Source organism: Larimichthys crocea, chromosome III (assembly GCF_000972845.2).
Source record: "Larimichthys crocea isolate SSNF chromosome III, L_crocea_2.0, whole genome shotgun sequence".
NCBI lineage: Eukaryota > Metazoa > Chordata > Actinopteri > Sciaenidae > Larimichthys > Larimichthys crocea.
Window position 1 is genome coordinate 2461950 of NC_040013.1, and position 23050 is coordinate 2484999.

General features: G+C 42.2%; 1 protein-coding gene across 9 annotated transcripts in view; it reads left to right on the forward strand.

The window, feature by feature from the left end:
* pbx3b (pre-B-cell leukemia homeobox 3b) overlaps nucleotides 1-13437 on the forward strand; it is a 56281-nt gene extending 42844 nt beyond the window's left edge. For 2 of the 9 annotated variants that reach the window (XM_019274650.2, XM_019274651.2), the window contains exons 3-11: nucleotides 1070-1311; nucleotides 2581-2771; nucleotides 3808-3943; nucleotides 4795-4824; nucleotides 9142-9307; nucleotides 9903-9980; nucleotides 10444-10556; nucleotides 11431-11520; nucleotides 13028-13437. In XM_019274650.2, the coding sequence (XP_019130195.1) occupies nucleotides 1070-1311; nucleotides 2581-2771; nucleotides 3808-3943; nucleotides 4795-4824; nucleotides 9142-9307; nucleotides 9903-9980; nucleotides 10444-10556; nucleotides 11431-11520; nucleotides 13028-13120 (1139 nt within the window). In that variant the 3' untranslated portion in view covers nucleotides 13121-13437. The remainder of the gene's footprint in view (nucleotides 1-1069; nucleotides 1312-2580; nucleotides 2772-3807; nucleotides 3944-4794; nucleotides 4825-9141; nucleotides 9308-9902; nucleotides 9981-10443; nucleotides 10557-11430; nucleotides 11521-13027) is intronic. The other 7 variants (XM_019274654.2, XM_019274655.2, XM_019274652.2 and 4 more) reach the window with 5 other exon arrangements.
* The last annotated feature ends 9613 nt before the right edge of the window (nucleotides 13438-23050 follow it).

Sequence of the window (23050 nt, forward strand, 5' to 3'; positions counted from 1 at the left end):
TTTTTATGAGAAAGAAGAAAAAAAGGAGTGTTTACTCCCGCGCGTGGCGTTCAGGGTCAGTCGGTCAAAGCGTGGTGAAAGGACTCCTCTGATTGCATGCCTACTGGCTGACACAATAGAGCCACTAATCTTCTTATTTAGAATCCAGAGGCTGGCCATATCTTAATGAAGCTGTAATGAGCTGTTGAAAATCCCTGAATTGCAGGAGGGATTATTGAATTGAAACAACTCTGGTAATCATAACGTTCGAGTAGCCACTCAGTATTTACTGCCCATTGAGCCACATTTTTATCCACTTATTAGAGTGGATTGCTCCGGCTTGTTTTCGGTGTAATTCTGACCGGCCTTTTTCTGTTGGTTTGTTTATTCCTCGTGAAGCTCCGGCATTGTGGCGCTTGCATTGCCGATGCATCAAGGTGTGCACGTACGCTATCTGCTGGGTGATTACGACTCGCTGACAGACCGGCGAGACAGAAAACCAAGAGGAAGCAAACAGCAGGGTCTCTGAGCACGTTACATAAAACTGACTGCACTCTCCTGTGTAGATTCCTTTTATTACTTCTTAGTAACACAGCAAAATCGCTATCGTAAAATAATACAAGATTCAAAACCTTATGAGCAGATAGAAAGGGAGGAAAGCGGCAGTAACTTTGCAGGAGTTCCCGGCATCCACTGTGTCAAACACAGAGACACTTACTAGAGGTATAGTTTTCTGTTTAGCATCCTTTCACAGAGTAGAAGTGCCACTTCACCATTGAGCATTTGTCAGTTTATGGATGTTGCTGTCATGTCAGCCTTCCCGTACACACAGTGTGCAGCGCAGTGTGTAAATAAAAGAGAACAGGCATAGACACGGGCGACAGGAACACAGCACATACACAAGGAGGCACCCAGTTCATACCTGCAGGGGAAACATCACTCCACAGCACACTACGCAGACAAAATGCTTTTAATTGCACTTAACTGTTCAGTCTGGGCTTATTTGTTATGATTAGGATGATTTTTTTTTGTACATGTCCCTGGATTAGCATTGGCTGACTGTCTTGTTCATCTCTGTGTGTCGCTGCAGGTCTCAGCATCCGTGGCGCCCAGGAGGAGGACCCACCAGACCCCCAGCTCATGCGTTTAGACAACATGCTGCTGGCAGAGGGCGTGGCGGGACCAGAGAAAGGCGGCGGATCGGCTGCCGCCGCAGCTGCAGCCGCCGCCTCGGGCGGGGCGGGCGACAACTCCATCGAACATTCCGACTACAGAGCCAAACTCACCCAGATCAGACAGATCTACCACACGGAGCTGGAGAAATACGAACAGGTGAGGTTAAGATGCGCTTTGGTTCTACATCCAAGAAAACAGGATCAAGGAATCTTTATTATCACAGAGCGTCTATTAGATTTACAGTTAGGTCCTGACGGCAACAACATAATGCCAGGACTGACTGTCCTAGTCTCAACACTCTCACACTCAGTAGTTTACGATGAAAGAACATGTCGCCGGTCAGAACATGTGGCTCGCTGAGATGTTTTTCCATGACGTCGACAGCTTGACCATCTGTGATGTTAGAGGCGAGGGCAGGGGGACTCTTTCTAAAAATCTATCATCAGTTCTTTAGTTTTTAATAAAACACAAACTCAAACTTGATGATATGTCCATGCCTGGTGTGTTGGCTTTGGCACAAGTTTGTGCATAAATAATAATAATAATATTTTTGTCTTTTCTCGCCAACCAAAGGTTAAAATAAACATGTGACTACTCGCTGTTTGAAATTTCAAGATATGAAAGGTGCCTATTAGTTCGTACAGTTAGAACAGCTCGTTCTCTCTCTGCATTAGCAAAGAATATGCACGATGAGGGAGAATGTGTTATCAGCCTGGAAAAAGAAAAACGGTGTTATTCACCGTGTTGTAGCTGATTATAGAGATCCAGAGAGAGAGGGCCTTAGTCATCTGTGTTAAATGAAAGTATGATCGGCTCCTTCACCTAGCACTTTGAGCCTGCCATTAAACACAGAGGCATTATGGGTGAAAATAGAAGGTGTAACAGTGATGCCTCAGCAAGCCATTGAGCTAAATTAGACTAATTTACTCCGTGCTCTCTCCGAGAGAGGAGGTTGGGTATGCGGGGGCACACAACACTTCGGCTGGAGTAAATGCATCTTTCTTAAGGGTGTTTCCAGGTTTTAATTATCTAAATGTAAATACTTAACGAATTTTACTCAGAGTAATGAGCTAAAGTGTGCACTACGTAAATGAGTTATTCTAATTAATCATGTATGAACTACTGGTTTAACGAAAAAGCTGTTTAAATTCGCTCCGCATTAGGGCCCGGACAAATTGCAAATCTGCATTTATATTCAAAGATGACTTCACCTATTATGTCATCAAGGTAATATATAAACAGCTCAGTCAGTTGAAGCTTTTAACCAAAAGAGCTCGCGTGTAATGGACTCGATTCTTCTATGAGAAATGTATGCAACTTCAGGATATCAGTCAAACAGCTTTGGAGGGTTGCTGCTGTGATTTGGGACGTTTACTGAACTCTGGCTGTTTTTTTGTTTTTGTCTCTCTTTTTGTCACTTGGCAGGCGTGCAACGAATTCACTACCCATGTGATGAACCTGCTGAGGGAACAGTCTCGTACGCGGCCCATCTCTCCCAAAGAGATTGAGCGCATGGTGGGAATCATCCACCGTAAGTTCAGCTCCATCCAGATGCAACTGAAACAGAGCACCTGTGAGGCTGTCATGATCCTGCGCTCCAGATTCCTTGATGCCAGGTCAGTGGATCGTGTGTGTGGAACATATACTGTATGTACATGTGTGTGTGTGTGTGTTTGGTATCTAAAAACTTTTATTGCTTCCGCATGACCCATATAACCAAATCCAGTGGGCGAGGTCATTTTTAGACTGTGTGCAGGTCTGAAGTTTTGTTTTTCTGGCACAGCACACAGTATGAGCACTGCAGAGATGCATGATTTTAATTGTGACCATGTTCCCATGCATTATCCATTTTCAAGACAATCATGCCCCACACCTGAGAGCAGTTAAGACCAAATGAAATGGGTTCCCGAGTCATGCGTAATGGATGGAGGGGAGGTCATCAGCAGGTGTTGTGGATTACTCTAATCACTAACAGTGTGGTGCAGTGTGTGCAGCTCTGCGGAGTGCGCCACAAGTTCGGGGGGCCAAACAAGCCAAGTGGAAGCACATTTGCTGCCCACTGCCTGTGTGAAGCGCGGCAAACAAGGCAAAAATAAGCAAATGCTCAACAACATGATAAGTAGTGCCCTTGGGACGGAAGGGGACCCAGATCTAGTTAGAGTTTGCTTGTTTCTACTGGAGATCCCTGGGGCTGTGGCACTTCAGGAACAATGCTCAACTGTGCATGCCGTGATTTCTATAATGTACCGAGATGCACTCCGACTGGGCTTTGCGCTCCATCACAAAGCCCACCCATCCGCTGCACTAAACTCTACACATTACACGCTTGGACTGGAGATTGGAGACCAACAGACCAAATTAAACATTGTATGTGTTTTGTGACTGTGTTTGTTTGTGTGTGTGCGTGTGTGTGTGTGTGTGTGTGTGCTTGTCAGTTCATCGGTTGGAGTCTGGTCTTCTGTGTGTTGACGAGACTCTTGGAGCAGGACACGATATTCTGCTCCTGAGGGGCCCTTAGAGCCCATTCCTCATTATTTTCACCATTTATGTGTGAGATTGATTGTGCAATTTGTGCGATCCAAATGGATGAGTTAATGCTGGTCCCCACTAATAGGCTCACTTGGCCTTTCTCTCGTTTTTCTCCCCACTCAGGCGGAAAAGGAGAAACTTCAGCAAGCAGGCGACGGAAATTTTGAACGAATATTTCTACTCGCACCTCAGCAACCCGTACCCGAGCGAGGAGGCTAAAGAGGAGCTGGCCAAGAAGTGCAGCATCACAGTTTCCCAGGTGGGTAGCTCTCATCTAACAGTAGCTGGTGGGTAATCAGGGTGGGAAAGGCTAAAGCCTAGAGGGATAGTTACCGTAGGTCACACCACCAAGACACAATGTCCTTAGCTAACCTTGACATTGTGGCTGCCTAATGATGCTTCAGTCAAGGCTGGTCCCAGTCAGTCAGAGCAGGGCCACAGGGAGGGGAGGCCTATATCATCTTGGCCTCAATCAAAGCACTATGCTGTCCTTCCTTAGTCGCCCCGACGCTGGGTCCCCTGCCATTTCTCCCTCTCATTCCCATCCACCATGTGTGCTCTCTCTGTTGCCTGGTCAGTCGCTCAGGTCATAATGCTGGGAAGAAAAATGGCATCATCCATTACTTTAAGAAAAAGCAGTTAAAGTCTGGCGCTTCAAAAAAAACAAAAAAACAAAAAAAAAAACACGGGATGATGCCGGCTATTTATTTGTATGTTCTGCTGTCCAGGTGACCTTGCCGGGCTCTTGCTAATTCACAGTTATATTTTTCCAAAAAAAAAAAAAGATGCGACTTTCCCACTTTATGTACAGCACGGCCTCCTTGTTGGGTAAACCTGAAGGCAATATCTCTCACACCTAACCCCCACATCCAAAGTATTATTATCCTGTGCTCTCTTTTTCTGCTATGACTGTGACTACTATCTGAGATTTTTTTGATACTCTCTCTATTGTTCTATGGTTGTCCTCATGAGACACAATATCAGAGAAACATGAATCTATACAATAATCTGCAGTGTTTTTTTCTGTGTGGGGAGGGGGTGTTGAGGGGTATATTGAGTGTAGTCATGAAGAGTCAGATACTGTAAAAGCCCATTCTTTTTTGCCTTCAGGGGGTGGGAAGCACCATCACAGTATCACAGGTATGTCATAACTTCTCCTGATCCACTGTTTTCATTTTTTTGTACCTCCTTTGTTTATGTATGTATAATAGCCTCACAGTTTTCCACTGCACAGAACCTCCCTCCCCTCACACTACTGGCTCACTGCTAATGCTGTCATGAATTGCAGTTTGAATTTTACATTCAAAAAAAAAAAAAAGAAAGAGTGGATAAGAATTTGAAGCATTTACATCCCACCAAGAACATAACTTTTTAAACTTACACCCATGTTTATCACCATATTCTGTGTGTACAAATGTGTCACATGAAATTTTACTTTTTGGCTATTGTTTACCACATTATTTATTTATTTATTGATTGGTTTATTTATTTTTGTTTGTTGTAGAGCGTCGACTAATTGTGTGGTCTTTTGAATCTTGCGCTCTGAGTTTACCTACACCCCTTCCCGTGATCGCTGTGTGCTTTAAAGTCCGTGTAAAGTAAGAATGAATATGTGTTCTGAGTTTGTCAGACCAAAGAAGAAAGTGTTATTAAACGACCCAGCCAAATTTGAATGATTAAAAATATCGACAAGTTTATGAAATCGGGTGTCAAAAAATGACTTCGCAGCTCCAGGACTGTGGGGCGTGTCCTCTGAAGGCACTGAAGCCACGCCCACTTGTGAGAGAAGTCGAGCGGCAATTTTGAAGCGACTGAAACGTGTCAGATGAGTTCAGAAAATGACGTGACTGACTTTGAAACACTCTGAGCTGAGATGAATTCATCTCTATCTCTCTGCTCAGGGTGGCCTCAGTGTGTCATCGAGCTGCCCTTTAAGCACCGCCCACAAAAATCCTGAGACTGAAAACTGGTGAAAAACAGTTTTAACTCCACATTTTAGTAAATAAGTCTTTTCATGTGTTTTCAGCAACTATTTCCCAACATATTTATTGTATTTTGTGTTTTCAGCAACTATTTCCCAACATATTTATTGTATTTTGAAAGAATTGCCTTTACACGGACTTTAAAGAAATGGCCACGACCCTCACAAATGGAGCTCTGTGATTTTCTGAGTAGCCCACACCGTGTCAGTTCCCATGAGAACAAATCAAGTCTGTGCAGAAATTAGAGGGCTTTTAAAAATTCACTTGAACTCATCTCAGGCCCCATTAGTGGCGTACTCCTCGACAAGCGGAGGCCACGGCAGACATTCTTATTGACTTATTCTTAGTGCTTTGGCTCATTTTAAGTGAGTAACAAAGTCGGAGGCTCGACATGATGCCGAGTGCACCGTAAGTGTGTTATCCCTCACCGTGCGGCCGGCCTTTCAGGAGTCACAAACTCTCTGGCCGCGGCTACGCCGAGGGCCTCGGCTGAGTCATTTTTCAGACACCCCCCAACCCCCCAAAATACCTTTTGCAGGGCTTTGTTGATTGCACAAGCAGTTCATTAAGTAAAAAACCATCCGTCGTGAATGGAATGCCAATATCGCGCCGCAGCCTTGCTCAATACATCATCGCTGACGAAACACCCTGCATCATTTTAGCAGCAGCAGCAGCAGCAGCGAGTGATGCACAGTCGTGTTCCATGAGAGTAAAGTCGGGAGATTCCTGCACTTCTTTCATTCCTATCTAAACGCTGCAGTCATAACCTTGGAGAACAAAAAAACGTATACGTCATCTGACTATGTCGATGCGTGTCTGATTTGATTAATACTGAAGCCCGCTCGTTTATAGAAAACAGCTTAAGTGCAATGAGCTATTGACATTGTTAGGATTAAGTGCCTGGAAACGCAGGACGCCGTCTTGTTCCCTCTGTCACTTTGCATGCACTGTGCTGGACCCCTGAATGAAGGCATGGGATTGGATGGCTGTGGTTTGTGTCAGGGGTTAACGGGAGCCTATATTTAGTATCACGCGTGTCATTTAAGGCATAGATTCCTTTACATCGCTGACATTTTTCTTCTGACTGACACTTTTCAATATTTCAATTCCTAGTGAATATAGAGAAGCAGAGACTTGAGTTCTTATTCATTATTAATGCGGCCTGTATAATTGATGGTATCACAGCTAGTGAGACCACCTTTTGTATTTGTATTTAAGGCTTAGGGCATTGTAACCTCAGATATATTGAGATCATAGACAGATCATGCATTGCCTTACAATGACTAGTGAGGAGTATTGACCTGAAATAGGGTGAAATAGTTTGAATTATTAACCACAGCTCCACGGCCTGTCTAGTGGGCAGCAGTGAAGGCAACGGTATCGTGTTCTTGCAAGGAGTCTGCATGGTCATTATACAATCGCTGCCTTTGAGGCTGCTGATGTCAGGTAATTCAATCTCACAACCTGGTTCTCACCACACATAGGAGTCAATTGAATGCATGGCCTGCCACAAGATAAAAGGGAATTAGTTCTGTAGATTGGGTTGTGCTCCACACCTTACAGTGCAGCGCGTTTGTTCAATATTTAGCTGAACCCGAGAATCACTAAAGCCAGAGTTCAGTGAGCAGGAGAGAAATGTGTAGCAGCGTCCAGAGGATTTGATACCAACACTGCTGAGTGTGTCCGGGCTTGTAACACCATACAGTGGTAGAATACAGTCATAACACACTTCAGAATAAAGATTAAAGAGATGAAAGTTTCTGTTTCAACTGTTCCTCTTATGAAATAATCATGAGTTGCATGCTTATATCGGCATATGGTAAAAAGTAAACTGTGTTTATCTGCCACCGTTAACTTTCAGACTTAATGATACAAATACGTCTTCATGTACAAACACCACAAGTGACATTTTAATAAATGCAGTTGTGTTTAATGCACTGTTTGCATGAACATTTTAAATTAAACAAAGCGACGAGCTTTAGAAGAACGTTTTGGATGATTTCCTGGGGTTTGCGGGCTGTCGAAAAAAGGGCCGAGAATATTGCATCGTCTTTGGCTCCACAATCCACCATAAGCAGGTTAAGTAAAAAGGATGATGGCCAGGGCTTTCATTGCTTCCAATTAAACCTTGCTTGTTAGTTTAACCTCTAGGTAAACCCATCAAACAATTGATGTCAAGGAAGCCCTGCCAACAGTGGGCCTCGCCTGAATGGTCATTAATTTTAATTGCCTAGATATTAAAGATTTAGAGCACAGAGACGTGCAGGATAGAAATGATCTGATGTCCTGCAAATCCAGTCAGTTTTTTACGCCGCGGCATCGGAGGGCTGCTGGGGATATTAAAATTTAAGCACATGGGTGGAAATTAAATAAAGCGTCATTAGGGGCAGCTGCTCTTTGGCTGGTCCAGCCGTGGGGCTGCAGGGCCTGAGAGGGGGGCAGCACAGCAGCAGCAGCAGCAGCAGCAGCAGCAGCACCGCGACAAGACACTCTAATTTATAGAACCATTAAAAACAAGCATCATCTCATTATTATTCCACAGTTATTGCAGAGCCAGCATTCACACATAAGGTTCAACACCCCCCCCAACCACCACCACCACCACCACCCACCCTCTCATACAACTTTTTCAGCGTCTGACTGATGTCGGATGTCTGCTCTAAATCTGAATACAGCCGACACTTCCCTCGTGCCTTTTTTTAGAGATCCACGTAATAAAAATATTTCTTCTTTTTCTGTTCTTCAACACATCAATTAACACCGAGTGCCCTGAAAATCTGTGTTTACTGCTTCACGTGTCTGCAGGTCTTTTACCCTCGAACTCTTGTTTTTGATAATTACAAACGCACGCACACACACACACACACACACACACACAAATGTTTTATTGCTGTATTAATGTTTTGGTATGAAAGGAAAAGCTGCTCAGAATGTAACGTGAACATTTAACCCTTGTTTTAATGTTGTAAAATGAACGTGCAGCCCTCCATACATTAAACAACATTTGGCTGTATCTGCTACTTTGCCCTATAATCTTTAATAATGTAATATTTCTGTGTTTACATAAGGCGTCAATCACCTAGACTCACTGATCTGGAATCGGTGGGAATTCTTCAGAGGGTGAAATATCATATATTTCACTGAGGGATTTGCATCTTTAACAAATCAGCCCCTGATGTGAGGAATATATAGAATACTTTAGTGTCTGTGCAGTCGGAGCCCCTTGTGTTTTAGTTTTGTCAGGAGACACATCTGAGAGCGTGTCATGCTCCCATCCATGAGAAGACACAAGTGGCTCCTGATTATGGCTTAATTAGCTTGTGTACCCGGCGGACATTACTGCAGGGGCTGGGAATTGGGTACTTGATGGACCCAAACATGACATCTTGAAACAATCACACTGCTCAGTGCACGGTGCTGTGGCTGCTTGACGTCTGACTCCTTCTGCTCCTCCTCCTTCTGCTCTCGCACACAGGTATCCAACTGGTTTGGCAACAAAAGGATCCGGTACAAGAAAAATATCGGCAAGTTTCAGGAAGAGGCCAACCTGTATGCCGCCAAGACTGCCGTAAATGCGGCACACGCTGCAGCCGCTGCAGTGCAGAACAGCCAGGCCAACTCCCCTACCACACCTAACTCCGGTAGGCACTCCTGCATATAGACAAAAATAAAATCAAAATAAAAGATCTGCCCTCTACCTCAGCCCTTAACCTGCTGCCTACCTGCCTCACTCTCTCATGCACGATTCACACAGGCAAGAGTGACAGGCTCTGCTCCCAGCTCGGGGATCACAGCGTCTCCTGTCTATAAGACAGTTGATGCCGAGCAAACTCATGCATAAAGAGAGCGTTCCTGACTTGTGAACCGAGAACACATGTATTTTTGGCAAAATAAAGAGAAGAAAAAAAGAGAAATCAGAAGGATGCCATTTGTTTCCCCTTGACTTTCTGTCAACTTCCTGTCATTTGTAATGTAATGGTATGTAGTTGCACTGAATGGTTAGTGCTTTTATTTTGCTAAATAAAGGGAAACATAATTGCTGGGAGCATTTTACCGTATAATAGCAGTATTGTATCAAAAATGGCAGTTCATATTGAATAAAACAGGAAGCCTTTAAAAAAACAAAGGGGCATGTTTAGTCCGCTTTAATGAGTAATGTAATGCTGAGTTTGGACTTGGTTGACCTGCGTCGGGATGTGGTAAGCTTATGAAGTGGTCCCTTTTTCTTGCACCCAGGATTCCAGATGAAAGATGAAGAGTTTCAGCTGGATTCTGCAGAGAGCAAAAACACTCTTTTAACCAACATGTTTACTGGTACTGGTCTTTTCATAAGCTTCTTATTGTCCTTGTCATTTTTTTACCATGTGATACCTCCCTGCCACAACGTTAGATTGGAAGTAGGTGATGTGGAACAATTGGGAGCTTAAGCGACCAACCGCATATAGACCCCGGTCCCCCCTTTGTGTCATGTGATTTTCATTCCATTTGTGTCCACCGCATTCGTGAACAACAACAAAAAAGATCCTCTCGAGTCCTTCTGCATATCGTCCTCTTCTGTTTGTTCCTTCCTCCCTTCCTTCCTTTCCTTCCTTCACCCTTGTAGTTGCTTGCTTTATGGGAGTCTTCCTTCAGTGTATATCTCTGCTTGAATTGGGTCTGTGTATGCAGACACATGCGTGGTGTGTGTGTGTGTGTGCTCTATCTGTGTGTGTGTGTGTCTGTGCTATCCCTTTATAGCCTTCTCATGTATTCAGCTACTTACATCCTCCCTTTCCAGGTTCTTCAGGTTCTTTTAACCTCCCAAACTCTGGGGACATGTTCTTGAGCATGCAGAGTCTGAATGGGGATTCTTACCAAGGGGCACAAGTCGGAGCCAATGTACAGTCACAGGTAGGATCAACAATCAGGGACAGTTCCTGACTACCAGTGCAGAGAGCTGTCCTTGTCTTGCCTGTGTACTGAGCCATCCACAGTGCAGTCTGAAGCACAGCCAAAAATAGAAGAATAAGAAAAAAAAAACAAACAAAAAAAACACGCTGCTCATGCGAGGGCAGTTCAAATTACCACAGCGAGGCCTCGCATAACCTCCGATTGACTAACGTGTTGACTGACTCTTTCGCTTTGGATGGAATATTTTGGCAGCCAAAATATAATCCCACCCCACTGCTATCATGCCACAATTTTACTGGTTACTATTCCAAAAACGTCTTAAAGTAAAAAAGAAAGAAAAAAAAAAGATTTTGTGAATGCATTTGGCTTTGACTTGAACTCTTGGGTTGGTATTTTGGGTTTTTTGGTACTGTGTTTTTTTCCCCTTTTTTCTGTATCTCTATATTCTCCCTGTCTCATCTTGTTATCGTGTGTTGTTGACGTCCTCCATTCTTTGTCAGTTTAACGCAGCTGCACAACACAGACACACAAATCGCTGCCACGCACACAAAGATAAATCTACGCTTACTCAGGTCAAAAACAAAAACAAAATCTATTTAATTTAAAACATTACATTGGTGTCACTTATGCTTTTTTTTATTATTCCATAGCCGCTTTAGAAAATGGAATTGTTTTGAGCATGCTAGTAACGTTTTTTAAAAATTATTATTAGAAAATCTGTTAGAGATGTGACGAGCTGTCTCAGGAGTTCCTTTTGTGATTTCACACTAGTCAGTATCTGTTGCTTCACCGAGCATGTTTAACAGTTAGTGTTGGCCTGCTTCGAGACCCCGGGGTTGACCAGCATGTCCACCTTTTGTCTGTCCCCCTTCAGGTGGATACCCTGCGCCATGTTATCAGTCAGACGGCAGGATACAATGATGCTCTTGGGGGAAACACGATGTACAGTCCACATGGCTTGAATGTAAGTGATTGAATTAGTTAGCATTGATGATATTTAATGAAGGTGCTGCATGACACAAATGGTAAATATATGGATATTAGATATTAGACACATCCTGTCATTTTGTCACCTGATATGAACAAAAGTTGTATTTAATAAAAACACATCACGCAGCTTCACTTTAATAAACATCTTTAATACTTTCAAACCACGAATGAGACACACACAGAGAGAGAAGCTGCACGGTATCTGTTGCATTTAGCTGTTTTTGAAAATGCTTCACAGAATTTTCCGTAGCCTTATCTCCGTGATAAAATATGAACATGTGATCGCCCGCAGCCTCTTCCAGACATGAATTCCATCTTCCTTGATGAGGTTTGATATGGCGCCTTTTTGTAAAGCAGCGCATAATCTGAAGCTATCAGAGTAAAGATTAATTTTGTTGATGAGAGAGGATGAAGAGAGAGAGAGAGAGAGAGAAATGGTATCAGACAGCTCTCTCTCTGTCTCTCTGCACTCTATCAGAAGCTCTCTTTATATTGTTATGCCTGTTGGGTAAAATGCACGCATATTCACAGTGTAATATTATTTAAAGCATGCACATCAAAAGTGAGGTATTAGATTTAAAGCAGTGTTACTGGAAATAAAATAAAAAAGATTTCACGTAAACAAATGGAGGGGGGGGTCGCAGCGTTCTCTGCTCTCGGTGTCATCTTGGCTTTGCTGAAGCCGTATTGCTATAAGCTCTTTAGACGTGTCAGCTCCTACCAGGATCAAGTGTGTTTTTCCACTTTCTCACAAGGTTTCTCACTTCCATGTGCAAGTGTAGACCTGTGCCTACCGGCTCACCAGAGCTCAGCGCGATCCCCCGCTGAAACAGCAACAAGCCCGGCACGAGAAAAGAGAGGATCAGAACCAAAACAAAAAAAGAGCAACGCGGCCGTGAAATATTTGGAAGAAATTTGTGGGACAGATTTTTGTTTTGTAGCAACAAACCCCCCCCTGAAAGTGCCTTATAGATGTATTAGCATAGACTAACCTTTAGCTCTGTTGGTGGTGACGTAGGAGGATCCAGTAAAGGCTAGGTCACGCCTGGAGCAAAGCAAAGTCAGGCAGGCTAAGACTGGCTCTCTGTTGGAGAGAGAGGCCCTGCCCTGTCACTTCCACTCAGCTCTCCCCACCTCAGCCGGGCCCGAGCCCTCCCTCTTCTTGACTGACAGGAGAATATGTAGCGACAAGCTGTCGGGCCCGCCGCTGAAATCTGCTTAGACACTGATTTCAGGGGCTGCTCCCATTGGTCGGGACATGAGACAAATTTGCTTCCAAGAGAGTCTCTTTGCTGATGCTACTGTAACGCAAAGACTGCTGGACTAATCACACGGCATCATTGTATGTCATAAACATTTTAATATCAGCTGACACAGCCAGAAAGTAGAAGTCTCCTTTCCATTTTTCGGAGCGTTGTGTTAACGTTTGGGGAATGAGAATGTTGTTTATAATCTCAACCTTTTCCCGTTCTGTGTCGCAGGCTAATGGGGGATGGCAAGATGCAACGACTCCGTCTTCTGTGATCTCTCCGACAGAAGGACCGGGAAGTGTGCACTCCGATACCTCGAATTGATCCGCTATTAACGCATCTTCGCCTCAAACCGGGCATGGACTCTTTTAAAAACCTGGCTGACCCAACAGCAGAGGATTATACAAGAAAACAAACAAACAAACAAACAAAAAAAAAAACTTTTCACAAACAGATTCGTTTTTGTTCCCGTACCTTCAAATTTCCCACGCGCGTGCAAAATGACATCCTCCATCAGTGTTTCCTGATCGTTCAGTGTTTCCTTTCTGTCTCCATGAATCAGCTCTAATCACCGTGCTCTTATTTGTTTGTCGTAGGGGTAAGCACACACACACACACACACACACACACACACACACACACAGAAATCAGCCCTCGGATGACGCTCGATAAACTTTCAGGATCTGAACTTTAAAACACCGGATGACACGTCATGTTTTTTTTATTTTTTTAATATCATTTTAAGCGGCCATTTGTTTGATTTCTTTGATTTAATTACCACCTCCCACTTTGATAATTGGCTTCTCCTTCAGTTCATACAATACATAGATTAAAGCAGCTGTTTCTGTGACTGTAATGTGCTCGCAATCTTGTCCGGCGACTCGACAATGCTTCCGTTGACAGCTCAATGGCAGCTTTGTAGTTACTTTCAAGATTTATTTTTGCCTTACAGCCGTATACATTAGTAGAAGGAAACGACTATTCAAACTCTGGAACATAAAGAAGTGTAATTGATTGCTCCACGATAACATGACACCATTCCATATTTTATAATTTTATGTTTAGTATGTACATATGTAAACATTTTTTTTGTACTGCTTTTCACAACAACAACAACAACAAACAAATCCCCACCGCGGTAGATCATTCCTTCATGGCACACACAGCAGCGGGCCTCCCGTCACACGGGAAAAAGTTGTACATAATATAGCTAAAGAGTAATTATACATCCCACCAATCAATACACAGCTTTATTACCTCATTCAAATTCATACAAACCAATAATTTCCAACATTTCTGTAGCTTAGAGTGCTCACTTACTACCTCTAAACAATACCACCATCACCACCACCGTCATAGTTTCTTTCGCCCTTTTATTTAATGTTTTTATGTAGTTATTTTGATTACATCTTGTAACACTGTAAACTCTCCATTCTCTATGTAATCTAATGTATATTTTAATCTTTTAATAAAATGCCGTTGCTGTAAAGCGCAACTTAAAATGACAAAAATAAAAAAATGAAAATGATAACAATATTAATACCATGAAAAATGGCCGGGGGGGTGGGAGGGAAATGGGGGAGGTGTGGGAGGCTGGGGATGGTGGGGGTGTGTTGAAGAAGTTGTTGGTCTGTGGCTTTTACGACTGGGGTGGTGTGGAGGGGTGGAGGGGCGGGTGGGGGTGCGATGAACATTGTTGATAAATTAACAGCGAACAGTGAAACTGTTGTAAATAGTGACGGAGAAGAAAAAAAAAAACATTTTGAATGTTGCTCATCTTGTTACTAAATCATGCAAAAAAAGAAAAGAAAAAAAAATCACTATAAAAACTGTAATGCATAGAGGTTTCAGTATTCAGAACTGTACATTCTCAGCTCTGTTCAACAGGGTTCAAAAAACTTCTTTTCTCTTTTTTCTATTGTATGTGATTCTGAAACTGAAAAAAAAAAGTCATGACAAATGATTTGTGGCAGTGATTCTAATGTATTAAAGATGTTTAGTGTTACTTTCTAACCAGACTACACCCTGGACTGAAAAGTCTTCCTTGTGGTAGTTGTGTAATTTCAAACATGAATAAACCCTTTTGCTTTCATGACAGCAAGTTGTGCTTTCTTTTTCTTTTCTCGGCCACTTCCCCTAACTTCTCTCCAACATTTAAAGATTTTATTATTATTATTTTCGATAGAGACAGCTGAAGAGTGACAGGAATGTGGGGAGAGAGAGACGGGGAATGACATGCGGGGAAAAAGCCACAGGTCGGATTCGAACCCTGGGCTGAGCCTTCGTACATGGGGCGGCTCTGCCAGCTGAGCTGAACGACACCCCCATTTAACATTTAAAGCAGTATACATAAATATATATTCATCATTTGCATGCAGTGATCCCTGCACATATAAGCTCTGCACGAGGCCTTTCTTTGCTCCATGTTTCATGTGGTAGAAGAGGAAGACTTAACCTGGTTTGCAGCTACCGTGCCGCTGACATGGTTAGTGCAATTAACTGAAATGTCAGGCACTTCTAATTCAGGCTATTTTGTCTGTCTGTTGTGGAAAAGGCTGCCTTAATGGATCATTGGTTACCAATTCCACATGGAGATTGACACCCATTTATCCTCATTTTCTCAGCAGAGTTCTTCATTCCCGTCGTCCTCCTGTGCTCGTGTCCGGTGTTTGTGTGTGTCCCTTCAAACACTCGACCCTCCTGGATTTTTGAAACACAGAGACGATGATGTGCAGCTCATTTGAAACTTTTTTTCTACGTGTGCATGCATGTAGTGTGCGCTTTCGGTTTCAACACATGAGTGTCGATAGACGGGAAGACAAGAAAAGAGATGTAACAGCGTAGCATGGGTTTAATTCAAGCGCAAAGCACAGACGGTTTCCCGGGAGAGCATATTTATCCACTCAACCAGTGCAGAACTTCATTGAACACCTTCCTCTGGAAATCATATCTTTATCCTGATATCACACACCCATGACACAGATTTCCAAACGCATGGAGATACCTGCTTTTTTTAAATTGCAATTTAAATTTAAAAACGGGTATTGCCTTTGAGATTAATCAAAAAAGAAACTTTGCATACCACTATTTTTCCTTCATTATTTACGCTGATTGAATTCTGCTTGAGGGAGATTTTGCAACATTTAACATCCATGCTAGTTTCTCTCCACAGCAGTGCTGTTTAAGAGCAGTCCTTTCTAATAAAACCGAGCGTGCATATGCATACATATTTACTCTCACAGGAATCATAAAAAGCATTTGGAGTCTGAAGTCCACTCCTGCTGCTGCTATGCCATTTGGATTACAATCTATTTGCTCATTCTACCTTTACAAATAGATACATTTGCTTCCTCAAGACTCCAACTATTGGATTTTAAGCACTGCACTCAGCAAAATTGGCCTCAGAACCTTTTAAATAAAGAAGTTACATTTTCTGAGATTATGCTTATTAGAGATTTTTCTAAGGTTCATTAAAGACGACATTTTCTAAGTAAAATTCACCATGAAAAGCATGCATCATTAAATATGGAAATCCAGAGTTATATTAGCAATATGCACATAGCTAGTGCCAATTAAATTAGAGAAAGATATCATTTATATTATTAAGGTAGAGTTCATATTAGATTAAATATAAAATGTAATTTTTTTTCACGGTTTGATTTATAGCTCACGGTGCGTTGCTCACAGACCCGTGTTATCCTGTATTTCAATAGAGAGATTGTTTATATTAAAATGTAAAAAGCTGTAATTGTATCACACTATGGCTGAATTAAACTGGTGGGAGGTTCAAACAGGAATTCATAAACTGGCACGTATCTATGTTTCATTCTTAAATGTGACTCTACATGCACAGCAGTGCAAACACAAGGCGGCGACCACTTTGTTTTTCACTTTAGATTTGATTTGAATAATTACTACTTCCTGAAAGCCTTCAGGAATATGATATCAGAATAAAATAAGCAAGTCTGGAGTGGAGTCCAGGAAAACATGCAGTATGCAGTGTGAGGAAACAGAAATCCTTGGAATTAATTGGGAAACATTTTGGGAGATATTCCAGCAGAGCAGGTTGTTGTTGTGGAATCAGTTTACAGCAGCTGACACGTCCACGATCACTTAATGCACCTGACTTTAAAACACATACCGTATCCCAGATGCCAAGCAGAGATCACGCCGACTCCCACACCAGAAGACAGAGATTTTAAGAGACAGACGCAATGTTCAGATCCACGGAGAAGCACGTACACGAAGCAGAAACCGACGAGACCATTTCAGGTCGGTTTAGTTGTAGATTGTTGATCTGCAGCAGAACTCAGACATGGAGTCTGCTGTTGGGTTCAAATGTTCATGGATCTTCTGTGCGTGAAACGAGCAGATTTAGATTACAGGTATTAAAAACATCGATAACCTTTTAGATTAAATCCTCCGATTTATAGATTTACCACTTTATAACACATTATGATGTCGTTGTATTCAAGTAACATGTTCTCCAGAGACATATTACTACTGTGTTTGGCTATATTATCATTCATTATGTGTTTATACACCAGCCTAACTCTATGGGTTCACAACAGGAGTCATACTTTCAACAAATACATTAATAATCTGTTCCCAACTATATACTGCATTACAACCATTCATTAAATGTTTATAAGCTGCTCATAATGCCCCTTTATCTCTAAAGAATTATGTTTTTACAAAGTCCAACAGAGCTTTATGATTACAGTTAACTATGAGAACAGTGGAAATGACTTCTGATTGGTTTTCTGACCCTTTAATTTTCTATTTTCTATGATTCTAACATACTTATTTAATTTGATTTGAAGAGTTAATGCTGACAATGCTGCAGTGAAAACGTGATGCTGCTCCAAAATCATATTCTTTATTTTAATTGCAAATGCGTTTTTTGCGTCACCTCGTGTGCTTTGTCTTTAAACAGAAGCAAACATGTGAGCTCTATATTTCAAACTTAAGAATCCATTCTTTCCATTCATTTCAGTGTGAACAGATCTGGTTAGGTTTCTGTTTAATTCCTCTCCCCTCCACATAATGATTCTTGCTTTGTTAGAGCTTGCTTCATGAGCTGCATGAGAGAAGTGTACAGTACTTTGATTTAGTGAGCGGGGGCATAATGGAGCAGAGACTTCCTGCACTGATCTCCTCAGCAGCACTGACTTCTATTAAAGGGATGAGTCCTGGGTGGCCTTTGAGCTTAAAACACTGGAGTTAATTAACATTTGATCCTACCTCTCCTTACGTCATTACAACTTCCTTTTCAGTTTCGACCCGTTCGCACATTTCGGCTGCTCGAAGATTGCTTTACTTATCACATGTAGTCCTCATCTCTGAACCGATGGTGGCTTATCGTAGCTTGTTGGGCAAAAGCAGGCATGTGAAGGCTTGTGACAGGAGACAGATGTTTGCCTTACCTCTTAGCAGACGCGTGTCAGCAAGCGAGGGCTGCCTTTGTGCTGCTCAAATATACTGACACCAAGTCAAAAAAAAGAAAGAAAGAAAGAAACAGGCCCTGTATCTTTCTCTGCTTCTCTTTGTCGCTTTCTCTCATGCACACACACACACAATAAAAATTATATCATGTAATTTAATTAATCAGTAGCTTTCTAATTTGGCTTCATAAAGACTTCATTATTGAGGCGAGTCTGTTACCATTCAGTGAGCTGCACGACTTACAAAGCAGGTGCAAGTCACGATGATAGATGTAACCTACAGTACAGAGCACAGTTTCATATAAAGCCACGAAAGGTTCAAGTAGCGTAATATAAAACTGATTATGGTGACAGCTCTTAAATTCATTTGATCTATAGAGGTGCAGCATCTGCTTTTGATTAAAATCCGTCCTCCGCGGCCTCGTTCCTACTCGATCCTCAGCGTTTTTAAGAAAATGTTAACAAATAAATGGAAGACGTGTTTTAAAGGCAGGGAGCATCATCCACTGACACGGTGCAAACATGGCACCTGTGACTGGGACAGCTGGGAAGCTTAACACATGAAGATCTATTGGATCCACAGCTGAACTCAATAAATAACTTCAAAACACAGAAATTAACCACAATACATTTAAAAAAATGATGTGTATGATTTAAAGTGAAGCTTATTTTGAGTCTGTTGGAAAAAGTGATTAAAGGTCCGGTGCTGTGGATCGTGTGCATCCTCACCTGAACCTTTAAACTATGATTAACTGTACATACAGTATGTCAGTTTGAATCTAAAACACTGTGCGCTCTGCATGCCCTGTGCAGTGTGAAGTTTTGATACTGGTGCATGATATGTAAGAGTATGAGTTGGCAGGGCGTGACCATGGACGAATGTATAATAAGGCTGGTGGACAAATTTGGATTATTTTGGCAGGGCACCGTGAAATGAGTGCTGAATCATGGGTACACCCTGAACTTGTGCTTGGCTGAGACAGAGACAGAGACAGAGACAGAGACAGCTCATACTGGGAATTTGGACTCCTGGAGACATTCTTCCTTTTTTTTATGATTCATATGTCAGGACAAATATTTGAATTCATTGATTTGTGTTGCTCTCCAAGATCTAAAGTATAATATGTAAATTCAGTGTCCTGTGTTCGTCATGTCTTCTTCCCCTCTCTCACAGTGCGTCTCATCTCGCGTCTCCTCGTCTTTTCTTGGATATACATCCTGACATCCAAAAACAAATGATCCTGTTGTCAAAAAAAAGATAAAGCAGCTGAACCAATTTGTTATCCAAGATTAGGCAAGTGGGTCACTGAATAAGTCTCGGCAGACAACAGACTAAATTCATTTACAAGCTTTAGAAAAGGTAAAAGGTAGAACAGTGACAGGTCTACCTAAAGTGACAACATGTTTGTGACTACAGGCCTGTGATGTCTGGAGGTGGGACGATTCAAACATGACGACAACATGCTGAGAAAGATTATCAAAAGCTTCTTTGAGTGTTCAGAGCAGCTGAAGGGAGTCTACAGTCAGAGTTTGAGCTTCAGAACCGAGATGAACCTCATCGCTCACCTGCATCGATGTTTGCTGCTGCAGCACAGCGACAGATTCACATCGCCACCAGTCTGCGGAGAAACTTGTTCTTCCTGAAATGAGAAGACCATGGAGGTGGTTGCTTACGGTGTGAGATGTTTCTGTATGTTCTCCTCATGTTCTCCTGTGTGTCCTCTGTGGAGGCATCGTGAGATCATAACTACTGTCACTTCAGTTTCGAGGAAAGAGCTGGACGATAAGAAATGAGTCTATCTAAAGCTGATCTCCGTGTCCCTTCAGCCTCAGTTCAGACCCAACAGTTGTCTCCGGCGTATCGCGATATACCAACGTTGTAAACAACACAGCACCTCTTAAATCATTTTTGCTCCGTGGTTCACCCTCCAACATAGCAGGTGACAGTGATGCACTGTAACACTCACTGTCGATATATAGAGCATCTATATATATATATCGTGATGACATTATTGTGAATTCTTTTGGCCACGATAATCGTATAGCGTAGATGTCCTGCACAAACTGTTTCTGCCGTCTGATGCGAGCAGGTAGGCAAGGATGCACGTTTGTTCAGACTTGAATCTGGAACATGTTTCTTTATGTTATTTTGCATATACAGTGGTCCGCGAAGTAAGTTTTACAATTATTATACATGTTTTAAGGCCGTTAAACCCCTAACCACACACTTTTATACACCTTTTTACACACATTTTGTACAGTACTCCAATAGGTAATCAGGACGCAGAACACATGTGCGGTTCTCCCTTAGCCAATTTAGGACGCCGAACACAATGTGTGTTCATACTGTTACAGTACGCTGTAAAAAAAAGCAAAATTACGCTAAAAACTGTATACAACTTGTCTTGAATCTGTACCTCAACAAAAGGTCTTGACATTTTTTTCTAATATTGCAGATAAATGGTATCCAACAATGTTATGCTATGTTATCTTTGACACTTAGACACATGGATCCAACAGAAATATGAACCATTTTTTAAACTGTAGTATGAAATCCACAATTTAAAATAAATACCTGAGTCCTGACCATGTTCTTCTCCATCTTGAGGCTCACTTGCTAACATGTTCCCATAGAAACTGAATCTGTTTATTTAAAAGTCTTACATTAGTTTGAAATATTGTCACTTTGTAATTTAATAATGTCATTTTTATGTATCTCAGCATCAAGGTCACAGTTAGGGGACGTGAACAAAAGTGTCTGGATCCACTGAATGCTTCATAAATTTCATCAGATGACATAATTTACTAATTATTTTTATGTGCAGACTGTGTATATGTTGATCGAGCTTCACAGGTGCCGATCAGGTGATTATCTAAGCTAAGCTAAGCCAGGCTAAGCTCATCCATATTTACAGATTCAGATACTGTAGCAGCGACGATCGTCTCATTTATATCTCAGCACAAAAGCGAATCCACGTCCTGTAGCGGCTTCACCGAGCCTCTCTCGTCACGTTCTTCAGGATTATCGGACATTGTTTGAAACGACCACGTTTTTAAAATGTTCATTTTTACTGAGATATCTCCAACCGCCCAGCTGCTTTGATTCTGCTAATTACATGAAATAACGGCTAATTTCTGCAGCACATTTTCCCTCCTCCATGCACCGTCTAGTGCAGTGTGGCTATAGGCTACGTCGTGTAATGGGAAGTCATTAGCTTTTGGTCTGATGCAGTTTGTTCTCAGTCCCTCGCTGCTACATTTATATTTCATATCTTATGTTTCACACTGTATTAACAGCTGTGGCTTGTTTTTGCCATCTGCAGACAATTACTTTAGTTTACTTGGCTTTGTAATAATAACATGTTTTCTTCTTGCAACTCTCTCAATAGACAACATACTGCAAATTCTTGACAGGTGCTGAGGCATTTGCTCGGGAGACATGGTGAGGAGGATTATTACTGCATTATTTAGTTCTCCTGAAATAAACAAACACATTCCCTTCCTGGCATCATGTGCGACTACCAAGTCAGCATTGTGTTGTGTTGCATCGCTCCAGCTCGGAGCCAAGCAGCCAATTATGATTTACGTCGAGTACCAAGAACCTCGGTGCCCCTTTTCACTACCAACAAGACCCACTTAGTGTCGAATATTTTCCCCTTCCATACCCTCTCATTTGCTCGGTATCTCCTCCTTTTATGACCTTTTTACATTCACCTTGCCTTGTTTCACCTACTTGCTATCACCACAGTGGCTCAGGTTCCGCTCCACAGTCTAGTTTCAGTATAATAACTTGACACTTCACATTGCATTAGTCTTAGTCCCGACAACAAGGTTATGTGACCTATAGTGTCAGAGAGCATACACCATACTTGCCTGGAGTAGCTATTTATCAAGACAGCTTTGGGCCACCTATGATTCAGAGCAGAACAAATACAGATGTGAGGCGGTTATACTGAGGACATATTTGTCCAGCAACCAGAGTTTTAGCCAGCAAACACATCAAGCTGTTTTCTCTCACTTGAACGGGATATTTAATGTCATGCAAGTCACCAGAACGCATGTCGTTATGTGGTTAACATAATAAAAGCATGCATAAATGCATTCAGCGCGGTCTAAAGAGGAGACGCTGCATTCAAGTGCTTCATAAATGTATATTTTTGATTAACAACATCAAGCGGAGCGGCTGCAGCTCGTAGTGGGTGCATGGGGAGAGAGAAGGAGGCCGGCTCTGAACCCCGAGGAAGTCATTAGCAGACCAGTGACCTCACTGGTGCAGCGCTCAAAAAAAAAATGCTGCCCACTGGCGTGATGTCATATTTTACATGCCATCAGTCATCCTACCACCCCTGGCCATGAAGACGGACGAGCGTTCAGATATCGACCACTGGAGATGACGGCGAAGAGGAAACACGTTGAAGCGAGCTCGCGTTTTTTGTTTTTATTACAATAGATTTTCTGATCATGACTTTTGAGCTTCTCGTCACTTTAATCCAGCGATGTGCAAAAATCAAGCCTCGGGCGACATCCCCCAACACACACACCACACTGCCTTAGTGCACATGTGGCCCTCGTAACAGATGAACTTACAGAGTTCAGACATAAAGCTATGGTTATAAATGTCTTGCATTCATTCAGGACTGTTGTTAAGCTTTCTGAGATGAACACTCTGGACTTTAAAGTGACCTCTGACCACGCCTGGACCAGAAGATATTTAACCCTTAGATGCATAGGTGGGGTCAAAAATTACTCCATGGGTTGTAATTATTCAAAATCTTTAAAATTAAAAGTTTAAATATTTTCATATTCCAGG